Raw genomic sequence first — 12,071 nt, 5'->3', positions numbered from 1 at the left:
AAGAAAAACAGAGTTGGTCCTCCATATGTTTAAAGGAATAGTACACCCAAAACATGATTAGCCTTCATTTTCTACTCACCTCCATGCTGAACAACACTCTGGAGTACTTTTTTGATATCTCAAATGCATCTGGAGATCTGGGAGGCTTCTTGCTGTCTGCTGACATTCAAATAATGGAGGTCCATGGCGCCCGAGACAGAAAGGTCCATAAAAGTCCACAAAAACGTGTCAATATTCCTCCATACTGCTCGTCCAATGTAATCCAAGTGTCCTGAGTGGGTAGCATCCAGAATTTACTCGAAACGAAGTCATTTAGAATGTTTTTAGAGCATAAACAGTAGTGTATAGGATTTCCTAATAGCGCCCCCATGCGCGCTCGCGATTCTACGGAAGCCGGCAGACCAAACCAGCGCATTCAGCTCGGCAAAGAACTCATGCTCTTCCTCAACACTGAAGTCCTCAGACATTTTTCTTTCGTTGTTTCTTTCTTTGCACAGGTAAACAGCACATTTCTTCTTCTACGCTTGCATTATCGGCAGACCAGACGCTGAATGCGCACTTTCTTCCGGTTTGGTCTGCCGGCTTCCGTAGCGTCGTGAGCGCGCATGGGGGCGCTATTAGGAAATCCTATACACTACTGTTTATGCTCTAAAAACATTCTAAATGACTTCGTTTCGAGTAAATTCTGGATGCTACCCACTCAGGACACTTGGATTACATTGGACGAGCAGTATGGAGGAATATTGACACGTTTTTGTGGACTTTTATGGACCTTTCTGTCTCGGGCGCCATGGACCTGCATTATTTGAATGTCAGCAGACAGCAAGAAGCCTCCCAGATCTCCAGATGCATTTGAGATATCAAAAAAGTACTCCAGGGTGTTGTTCAGCATGGAGGTGAGTAGAAAATGAAGGCTAATCATGTTTTGGGTGTACTATTCCTTTAATAGTTCACTTCAGGCTTTTCACAATATTAACCTGGAATCAGTAAATACTTTATTTCTATAGTTTAGAGTTACTGATTGTAAATCTTATAAGCCTGTTTCCCTACGACATGTTTATATAGTTTATCAGCAAGAAGTTAAATTTGTGGAAAGAATATTTTAACGATTTTCAATAAATTCTAAACACTCGGCGTTAGGGTTTTATCTTGAAACTCTGACCGGAAGCGGATCAGTTTACTCTGTGCACGCGCCGCAGCCGCCTGGAAGTTTATTCTGTGGGTGTCCTTCCCTTTGGGAGCACCGCTGAGCTGTTAGCCGCTGAGGAGGACACCAGGAGCCGCTGTGAAGGTAGGCAGGGGCCCGGGAGCAGCGGCGCCGTGGGCAGGTCCGCGTGGGAGCGGTACTGGGGGCAGGTCCGAGTGGGAGCTGAGTGGAGCTGCCCCATGTTGCTAAAGCTACAGCTAGTAATCAAGGCAGCAACGCTACCGACCCACGCTGTTCCACGCGTTGCTCCGTGACCCCACGGCCGTGGGAGTGGGAGTGGACAGGTTAGATGAGGTACCGGCAGCAGGACTTGATGTTCTGTCACGTGGCGGTACTTTGATCCTGTTTAATGTCAGGCTCTGCTGGACGGTGACCTGCTAACCTGACAGCTGCAGGTCAGTGGGTCGGTCCGGACGGGTTCGGTTCGGCACAGTGAGGAAACAACATGTCTCCCAGTAAAGAGTTAAATCAGGTTTATTACTGCTAATAGTAGTTTCACAAGGTAAACAGCACCTGGTTCTCAGACTGACAGGTTCTACAGGAGGTTCTACAGGAGGTCCAGCTCGCTGCCGTTGTTCATTCTGGTGCCGCCTATCTTCCTGCAGACCCACAGTCTCTAGTGGGTTCAGGTCAGGCCATGTTTACTGATGACGCCACTATCTTTGGGCGGTGGAGATGGATTCCTCATCAGGTGCTCTGATTGGTCACTGCAGAGACTTTGGACCTGATGAAACCCAGTGGACCCACTATAGAAGTGGACCCAACCTGGCAGTGCACCCACCCTGGCAGTGGACAAACCATAGCGTCGGACGCACCCACCATCGCGTTGGACCCACCCACCATGGCGTTGGACCCACCCACGATGGTGTTGGACCCACCCACCATGGCGTTGGACCCACCATAGCGTTGGACCAACCATGGCGGTGGACCCACGCACCATGGCGGAGGACCCACCATGGCGATGGACCCACCATAGCGTTTGACCCACCCACCATGGCGTTGGACCCACCCCCCATTGGCGGTGGACCCACCTACCATAGCGTTGGACCCACCCACATTGGCGGTGGACCCACCATGGCGTTGGACCCACCCACAGTGGCGGTGGACCCACCTACTATGGCGGTGGACCCACCCACAGTGGCGGTGGACCCACCATGGCGTTGGACCTACAACAGCAGTGGACCCACCGTAGCAGTGGACCCACTGCCTGAAAATTTCATTCTGATTTCCTAGCAGCTTGAATTCTGGGCGTCTCGGGTCTGATCCAGACTTTAGGATCTTGATAAAAATGTGAACTTTCAGCAGAAAAGAGGATTTTAATGTTGAAGAGTAAGTTTGTTTTTGTTCTCATCCTGGTTGCAGAGGTCCTCTGCACTCCGGAATTTTTTCAACTTTTTTATTATGCATTAAATCGTTAAAAAGGCAATATAGTGGCGCTTTAAAGTATAATATTCTCGCCTCAAATTATCTTAAAACTTATTTTTATTGAACAACAGCAACAAAAAAGAGAACTTTTAACTTTCAATGGAGCTCTCAATTGAAAGCTGCTGCTGCTGCCGCAGTGCATGTTTGGACAGCTGTCAGTCTCAAGAACCGACAAGTCTGCTCTGATGCATGCTGGGTAAATGGGGAAGGTCCAGAACAACATTGTCTGTTCTCGGTCTGCTGTTCTGTGAATTTGAACAGTACTAGAGCTGAGGCTGACGTTTAACGAGGACACGAGAACGCACAAGTACACAGATTGAGAAATGGCCAATCTCTGCTATGATTGGTTCCTGTTCCTGTCAATCAGCCCTCTGCTCCTCCCAGCAGCTATTCTGCTCCACTCCTCATGCAGGAGTCTCAGGCTGCCTTTCCTGTTTCAACTCCTTCTGTAGATAGATTCTACACTGTGTGCAGAATTAGTTGTATTTTTGAGGATTATTTTTATTATTGGGCCACAATTGTGTTCTCAATCAACCCAAAATACTTCTTAATATCAAAGTTTCATATTTTTGGAAGTTGATGTGTTTTTTTTTTTTATTTTTTTTTTTTTAGATTTAGCCATTTTATGAGGATGTCTGTGTGTGCAAGTAAATATTACTGTGCAGAATTATTAGACAATGTAATAAAAACACATATATACCCATCTCACTTGTTTATGTTCACCAGGTAAACCAATATAACAACTAAAAATTCAGAAATGAACATTTGCGACATTCAAAAACAACAACAAAACCAAATCAGTGACCAATATAGTCACCTTTCTCCACCATGACGCTCTTAAGCCTTCTAAAGTCAGTGTCTCCACCACAGCCTCCCACACACTGTTTTCCCTCCCTGTAGATCTCACATTTCATTAAGGACCACAGGTTCTCCATGGGGTTCAGATCAGGTGAACAAGGCAGCCACGTCATTATTTTTTCTCCTTTTAGACTTTTCCTGGCCACGCTGTGGTGTGTTTTGATGCGTGTGACGGAGCATTGTCCTGCATGAATATCAGGGTTTTCTGGAATGATGACGATTTCTTCTTGTACCACTGTTTTAAGAAGGTGTCTTCCAGAAACTGGCAGTAGGTCTGGGAGTTGATCTTGACTCCATCATCAACCCGAAAAGGTCCCAAAAGCTCATCTTTGATGATACCAGCCCATAGCATTACCCCGCCTCCACCTTGCTGGAGTATGAGTCGATAATGAACTTGCTGCCCTTTATTGATCCAGCCTGGTGCCCATCCATCCATCTGGCCCATCAATACTCACTCTCATTTGATCAGACCAAAACACTTTGGAGAAATCAGTCTGCAGACATTTCTTGGCCCAATCTTGACGTTTTGTCTTGTGTGTCTTGTTCAAAGGTGGCCTATTTTCTGCTTTCCTTACCTTGGTCAGGTACCATACCATACCATACCAACTTTATTTATGAAGCACTTTATACACCGAACAGGACCAAAGTGCTGTACACAATCATAAAATACAATAAAATTATAAAATAGAGAAAAAACGAGTGTAAAATACATATTAGTATACAAAAAGAATAAAACAAAGTAAAACCTCTCAAAATGTGCCAAAAGCCAAGGAAAAAAGATGAGTCTTAAGAAGGGACTTAAAAACAGCAAGAGAAGAGGCCTGTCTTATGCTCAGAGGCAGATCATTCCACAGCTTAGGAGCTGCCACAGAAAAAGCACGGTCTCCTCTGAGCTTGCATTTTGTCTTTGGGACCCTCAGAAGCAACTGATCAGCTGACCTGAGGGAACGGGAGGGTGTATAAGAATGTAACAGCTCAGGCAGATAAGAAGGAGCAAGGCCATTAAGAGTTTTAAAAACAAATAAAAGAATTTTAAAATTAATCCTAAAATGTACTGGCAGCCAGTGTAAGGAAACTAAAACAGGGGAAATGTGGTCGAATTTTCGTATACCTGTTAAAAGACGTGCAGCAGCATTTTGAACCCTCTGAAGATGAGAAATATACAAGTCACTGACCCCTGTATAAAGTGAGTTACAGTAATCCAGCCGTGTGGTCACAAATGCATGGATCACTGTTTCGAAATGCTGTCTGGAAAGAATGGGTTTTACTTTTGCTAGCTGCCTTAAGTGGAAAAAGCTGGACTTTATAACGGCTCTGATGTGCGCTTCCATTTTAAGACCAGCATCCATCTTAACCCCTAAATTTGTAATAACGTACTGAGCCAAGACTGGTCACGGAATCAGCAGTGGATCTGCCAAAGATCATTACGTCCGTCTTGTCCTCATTGAGTTTTAAAAAATTTAGGGCCACCCAGGCCTTCACATCTTCAAGACATAAAAACAGAGACCGAAGAGAGGTGGAGTTTACATTCTTTAGCGGTAAGTATATCTGTGTGTCATCTGCATAGCAGTGAAAGGCAATCCCATGTTTTCTGAAAATAGAGCCGAGCGGAAGAAGGTAAAGTGAGAAAAGGAGCGGGCCTAGAACTGAGCCCTGTGGGACACCACACGACAGTGGAGCAGAGGGGGACCTATGGCCATCAAGACAGACACAAAAATTACGTTCAGCCAAATATGATCTAAACCAATCTAGAGCTATGTGACCGACGCCCACCCACTGTTCCAGACGGGAAAGTAAAATGACATGATCAACTGTGTCAAAAGCAGATGATAAATCCAACAGCACCAAAACAACAACGTCACCTGAATCAGTTGCTAAAAGTATATCATTAAAAACTTTTAAAAGGGCTGACTCTGTGCTATGAAATGGTTTAAAACCGGACTGAAAAACCTCTAATATATTATGTTCATTAAGATAGGCCATTATCTGATTACAGACTACCTTCTCAAGAATTTTTGAAATAAAAGGCAATTTAGAGATAGGTCGATAATTTGCCAGAACAGTACAGGTGCTGGTCATAAAATTAGAATATCATGAAAAAGTAGATTGATTTCAGTAATTCCATTTAAAAAGTGAAACTTGTATATTATATTCATACATTACATACAAACTCATATATTTCAGATGTTTATTTTGTTTAATTTTGATGATTACAAATGACAACAAATGAAAATCTCAAATTCATCATATCAGAAAATTAGAATATTGTGAAAAGGTTCAAAATTGATGGCCCCTGGTGCCACACTCTAATCAGCTAATTAACTCAAACCACCTGCAAAAGCCTTTAAATGGTCTTTCAGTCTAGTTCTATAGGCTACACAATCATGGGGAAGACTGCTGACTTGACAGTTGTCCAAAAGACGACCATCGACACCTTGCACAAGGAGGGCAAGACACAAAAGGTCATCGCTAAAGAGGCTGGCTGTTCACAGAGCTCAGTGTCCAAGCACATTAATAGAGAGGCGAAGGGAAGGAAAAGATGTGGTCGAAAAAAGTGTACAAGCAAGAGAGATAACCGCACCCTGGAGAGGATTGTGAAACAAAACCCCTTCAAAAATGTGGGGGAGATTCACAAAGAGTGGACTGCAGCTGGAGTGAGTGCTTCAAGAACCACCACACACAGACGTATGAAAGACATGGGTTTCTGCTGTCGCATTCCTTGTGTCAAGCCACTCTTGAACCACAGACAGCGTCAGAAGCGTCTTGCCTGGGCTAAAGAGAAACAGGACTGGACTGCTGGTGAGTGGTCCAAAGTCATGTTCTCTGATGAAAGTAAATTTTGCATTTCCTTTGGAAATCAAGGTCCCAGAGTCTGGAGGAAAAGAAGAGAGGCACTTCATCCACGTTGCTTGAAGTCCAGTGTAAAGTTTCCACAGTCAGTGATGGTTTGGGGTGCCATGTCATCTGCTGGTGTTGGTCCATTGTGTTTTCTGAGGTCCAGGGTCAACGCAGCCACATACCAGGAAGTTTTAGAGCACTTCATGCTTCCTGCAGCTGACCAACTTTTTGGAGATGCAGATTTCATTTTCCAACAGGACTTGGCACCTGCACACAGTGCCAAAGCTACCAGTACCTGGTTGAAGGACCATGGTATCCCTGTTCTTAATTGGCCAGCAAACTCTCCTGACCTTAACCCCATAGAAAATCTATGGGGTATTGTGAAGAAGAAGATGCAATACACCAGACCCAACAATTCAGAAGAGCTAAAAGCCACTATTAGAGCAACCTGGGCTATCATAACACCTGAGCAGTGCCACAGACTGATCGACTCCATGCCACGCCGCATTGCTGCAGTAATACAGGCCAAAGGAGGCCCAACTAAATACTGAGTGCTGTACATGCTCATACTTTTCATGTTCATACTTTTCAGTTGGCCAACATTTCTATAAATCCTTTGTTTTTATTGGTCTTCAGTAATATTCTAATTTTCTGATATGATGAATTTGAGATTTTCATTTGTTGTCATTTGTAATCATCAAAATTAAACAAAATAAACACCTGAAATATGAGTTTGTATGTAATGTATGAATATAATATACAAGTTTCACTTTTTAAATGGAATTACTGAAATCAATCTACTTTTTCATGATATTCTAATTTTATGACCAGCACCTGTAGGATCCAAAGCTGGTTTCTTAAGTAGAGGCTGCAGAACTGCATGCTTCAGAGCTTTAGGAACAACGCCTGAGGACAAGCTACTATTTACAAGAGCAAGGACAGAAGGACCTATAGCAGAGAAAGCTTCTTTAAATAATTGGGGCGAAATAACATAATCTGGAGAACCAGTTGGCCTTAAGTGATTAACCACCTCCTGCAATAATTGCAAGTTCACACATTCAAAGCTGTGGAAAACACCAGAACAAGGCACCACAACTGAAGGATCATAAGAAGAGGGGATAATCTGGGCCCTAATAGAAGCAACTTTCTCATCAAAAAAGTGTAAGAAGTTTTCACATGCAGCAGGTGAGGTCTCCATAAAGCCACTATGTGAATCATTTAGAACAGAGTTAATAATTTTAAATAGGATAGCAGGATTCTGACTATTTGATACAATCAAACCCGACAGGTATTTTCTTTGGCTGCCTTTTGCAATCCTTTGATAACGGCGCCAACATTCCTTTAATGTTTGGAGAGACACCTGTAATTTGTCCTTTCTCCATTTGCGTTCTGCTCTGCGGCAGTCTCTCCTGGCAGCCCGAGTGACCTCATTTAACCAGGGTTCATGCTTGGATTTTGGAAATCTAATTTTTAGAGGGGCCACCAAATCCAAGGCTGCTTTACTGGTAGAATAAAACCAGTTGCTGAGTTCCTCAGTGTTATTTCCCACATCCTCTGGAATAGTACAGTTCTGATTAAAAACAGAAGAAACCTGACCAGCAGTAGTAGGGTTAAAAACACGACAGAGCCGAGCTGCAGCTCGAGTTTTAGCTTTTCCACGGGACAGCGTTGTCTCAAATAAAACAGGCATATGGTCAGAAAAGAATTAGTCACCAATTTCTAAGTTAAAGACTGGTAGACCATAAGATAAAACCAAATCAAGAGTGTGACCATGTTCATGAGTAGCACCAGTCACAGACTGCACAAAATTAAAAGAATCAATAACATTAAGAAATGACTGAGCCATAGGTGAAGTCGGACAGCAGACATGAATATTAAAATCACCAACAATGAGAACTCGGTCATATTTTGGCATGATAGGTCCCTGAGTATTGAGCAACTTCTGCTTCTCGGCACTTCAGACATGTTTCAGCTCTGAGATATGGCCCAACTGGTGGCTAATGGCTTCCTGGCAGCTTCACGCTTGATCCTTGATGCTTGATGGCGAGTTATTTATAGTCTTCTTTTTTCAACACGCTTCTTGCGCCCCTGTTGGCTATTTGCCATGAACATCTTGATTGTACGATGATCCCGTTTCAAAAGCTTGGTAATTTCCAAACTGCTGCTCCCCTCTGAAAGACATCTGACAATTTTTTTACTTTTCAGAGTCTGTTAAATCTCTTTTCTGACCCATTTTACCATAGGAAGGAAGTTGCCTAATAATTAAGCACACCTTATATAGGGTGTTGATGTCATTAGGCCACACCCCTTCTCATTACAGAGACACACACCACCTGATTTACTTAATTGGTAGTTGGCTTTCCAGCCTATGCAGCTCGGAGTAGGACAACATGTATAAAAAGGATGATGTGGTTGAAATATTAATTTGCCTAATAATTCTTCACACATTGTAGTGATGTTTGGCTCCACTCAGCTTCTGCCTGTTTGACGCAGCGAGGCCTTGTTACATCACGCCATCACATGACTCTTTATCCTACTGCTATTTCACAGGTCAGACCTCTGTTTTTGTTTTTTTATTCATCCTATCATCTGCTTTCACAGGACGAACGCGGTGTGGTCAGCAGCCTCTGCTTCCCCGTCTGTACCCTGGCAGGACGGCAGCAGTCATGTTCAGGTTCCTCAGCCTCCATAGCAGGAGGAAGCCCAGCTCCATGGCAGCCCAGCGGCGCTACAAGCAGCACAGAGCCATCATGGCCATCCGGCGGGAGGATGTGAACCCCTGGGAGAGGAGGGCGCCGCTGGCCCCCCGCCACGTCAAGGAGCTGACTAACGATGGAGTCAAAGTCCTGATCCAGCCATCGAACCGCAGGGCCATCCATGAGAAGGTACGCAGTCACACCTTACCGATTCATCCAGCGTCTGCCTGACGCCCCAGAATCTCCTAAAACGCTGCCATACGCTGAACTTTCAATGGATTCGTTCTATTTTGGGCGAATACATAGAGTATTCATTACGAGTCCAAAGCGTATGTCCAACGACAGCCTAATGCTGCGTTCACACCGGACGCAGCAATAGCAGCAAAATCACGTCTGCTGCTTCATTTTTGCTGCTTGTACCAGTTAGTTCTGACGCGCGGCTGAAGCAGCTTTGCTGCTCTGGCTCCGCGGTGCAAAAGTGTGTCTGACGCGCGTTGGGCGGAGCTACTCTATCCTTTCTCTGCCTTGCAGCTATATTTGCTGTGATCAGTGGGAATAAAGTAGTTTTAATATGTTTTTAAGTGAGAAAATCCACCTGAAAACTTAATCAATGCAGTCAGTTCATCCAGATTACCATCCTGCCTTCTAATATTATTTCTCTGTCGGAGCCACTCAGACCCCCACATACCAGCGGTGCGCTGTCAGTAGGATCCCATTCAACAGCAGCCTCTGGCTGGGTTGCCTCCTCGCGGTTCACCGCGGCGGCTGGTAGGTGTTTTTCATCAAAATAATCTAAACTGTAGGCACCGGGATAATAAAAGCGAACATATTCTGCCGGCAGATTTCTGCATTTTAAGTTAATTTATGGGTCAATAAACTGTTTCAGAGGAGTGATCATAGCGCTCTGTGTCATCAGCGATCTGTCTGTCTCACGGCCAGCTCCCAGATCAGCTTCTCTGATTGGTTGATGCGGCGCGTCGAGCAGCAAAAGTTCAATTTTTCCTTCTCGAGCATAAGCGCGTTTGCGGTACTTCACGCGCGTCAGATGCTTAAACGTGCCGGACGCGCTGCGCCTGCTGCTCAAAATGCGCTGCGGGACCTTTTGCTGCGCCTTGACGCGCGTCAACCATTGACTTTGCATGTAAACTCGCTGCGCCTGCGGCGTCCGGTGTGAACGTAGCATAACTCAGGGGTCGGCAACCCAAACTGCTCAAAGAGCCATATTGGACCAAAAAAACGAATCTGTCTGGAGTCGCAAAAATGTAAAAGTCTTCCATCAGCCTTGTATGGCGACACAGGCTCTAAGTGTTTTATCCCACTATAGAAAAGGAATATGTGGGCTTAGATACATAATGAGCATTCATGATTGGTTATCCTGGAGTAAATGTCACATTATGAGGTGATGGAGGAGCAGTGAACGCTCTCACCGCTCGCCGCTTCACCGCGTGGTTTAAGTTTTTTTGCACTGATGAAATGATAGAAACAGAATAAAGGAATCTTTCTATGTTGGACGTGTTTCTGATGGGAGGAGCTGATGGAGTCATGAGGAACCAAACAAGAACTGACATCCATCAGAGCAGAGCTCTCTACATCCTCCGTCACCAGCGCTCCTTGGTCTTATTTTCATTTGGAGGATTTGGGGGGGAAAATGGAAGAAAGTTTCCATCCCTGCATCAGAGCACTACCTGTTGGATCTATGAACAGTTTTCTATGCTTGAAACCAAACTAGCAAGAATAGTGGAGTTTGGAGATGCAATCTACTCCTTAAATCTATCTTTGCTCTCCTCTAATTTATCCATTTTCTTTTTATAAACTAGGTGAAAATGAGGGAATTATAGAAAGAGGGAAAAGTTACTTAACATGAGCAACATGTGATTAATGGAAATAAAGTTCAGAATCTTAGAACTCCCAATCCCACTAGAACCTGGGAGTTCTACTGTTAACATGGCGCTGGCTGGCAGCTGGATGGTAGAGAAGACGTGTGGGTGGAGGTTCCCCTCCCTGCTGAAAAAAGATGGAGGCTGTGGACCCGTTGATTAAAATCAGTTCTTCATGCAGTTTGATCTGCTGCACATTCATGCTCCTATATTCACCCAACAGCAGGATTATAAAGTAATATTATTAATGCCTTTTGTTGTGGAAATCAATATGTAGTAAATAACAGTATTGTATAACAGTATAACATCGCAGACATGGAGTCCAGGTCACGGTAGACGGCGGCATTTCTCCCCATGTTTGGGTGGTCTGAGCGGCTGGTTCTGGTCCAATGTCTCCACTCTGCTTTAACTCTGTGAGCCTCCTCCTTCAGCCTGAGCTCTGCTTGCAGTACTACATGAAGGCGGGAGCCGTCATCCAGGAGGACCTCTCTGAGGCGTCAATGATCGTTGGAGTGAAGAGGCCGCCGGAGGAGAAGGTCATCCCCAGGAAGACCTACGCTTTCTTCTCCCACACCATCAAAGCCCAGGAGGCCAACATGGGCCTTTTGGACGACCTGCTGAAGAAGGTGAGTCTGCTTTAATCACAGGACCTCCTCTGGTCTCCTGCTTCATACAGACTGGATTAATCTCGCAGATTAAAAGTTAGATGGGTGTCTTTAAGGAGCTTGACGTGCCGATTTTAACCAAAACTGATTACTTTTTATAACTGAAACTGTCAGATTTATAAAATCCCAAGATATTTCAATCTTCTTTAAAAAAAATAAATAATCATAGCCTGGAAACAATAGAAACCTCTGAAATGACTGCTGTGGGCTGTTTTTAGACCTTAAAGAGCGGATCTGATTAGTGAAAAAGCTCTAAGTATCCTAAATGTAGAAGATCGAGGCCAGTCGATCTTCTTCAGTTGTCCTCAGATCTGTAGCTTTAGGACTCAGTGTGGCTGATCATGGTTTCCCTGGACTAGAAATATTCTGTTCTGGATTAATTAGAACCCCGGTTAGTTGAGGTCTGGTTCTGTCCTCTGTGGTTGGTCTGTGGAACAGAGCAGCTGCCGGGTTTGATACCATACTGTGAACCACAGACATCAGGAACCCACGATTCCTGGTTCAG

The 12,071-nt window shown here is 44.5% G+C and overlaps 1 protein-coding gene across 1 annotated transcript in view; it reads left to right on the top strand.

Moving 5' to 3' along the window:
* Positions 1 to 1,161: 1,161 nt before the first annotated feature.
* The window catches only part of aass (aminoadipate-semialdehyde synthase), a 52,080-nt gene continuing 41,170 nt past the window's right edge, over positions 1,162 to 12,071 (top strand). Inside the window, exons 1-3 of the mRNA XM_038301127.1 lie at positions 1,162 to 1,291; positions 8,930 to 9,213; positions 11,351 to 11,527. Of these exons, the coding sequence (XP_038157055.1) occupies positions 8,995 to 9,213; positions 11,351 to 11,527 (396 nt within the window). The 5' untranslated portion in view covers positions 1,162 to 1,291; positions 8,930 to 8,994. The remainder of the gene's footprint in view (positions 1,292 to 8,929; positions 9,214 to 11,350; positions 11,528 to 12,071) is intronic.

The sequence above is a fragment of the Cyprinodon tularosa genome, unplaced genomic scaffold, assembly GCF_016077235.1.
Source record: "Cyprinodon tularosa strain WSP-4 unplaced genomic scaffold, ASM1607723v1 ctg461, whole genome shotgun sequence".
In the NCBI taxonomy this organism is placed as follows: Eukaryota; Metazoa; Chordata; class Actinopteri; order Cyprinodontiformes; family Cyprinodontidae; genus Cyprinodon; species Cyprinodon tularosa.
Note: the sequence above shows the minus strand (reverse complement) of the source record. Positions and strands in the feature narration are given on the sequence as shown.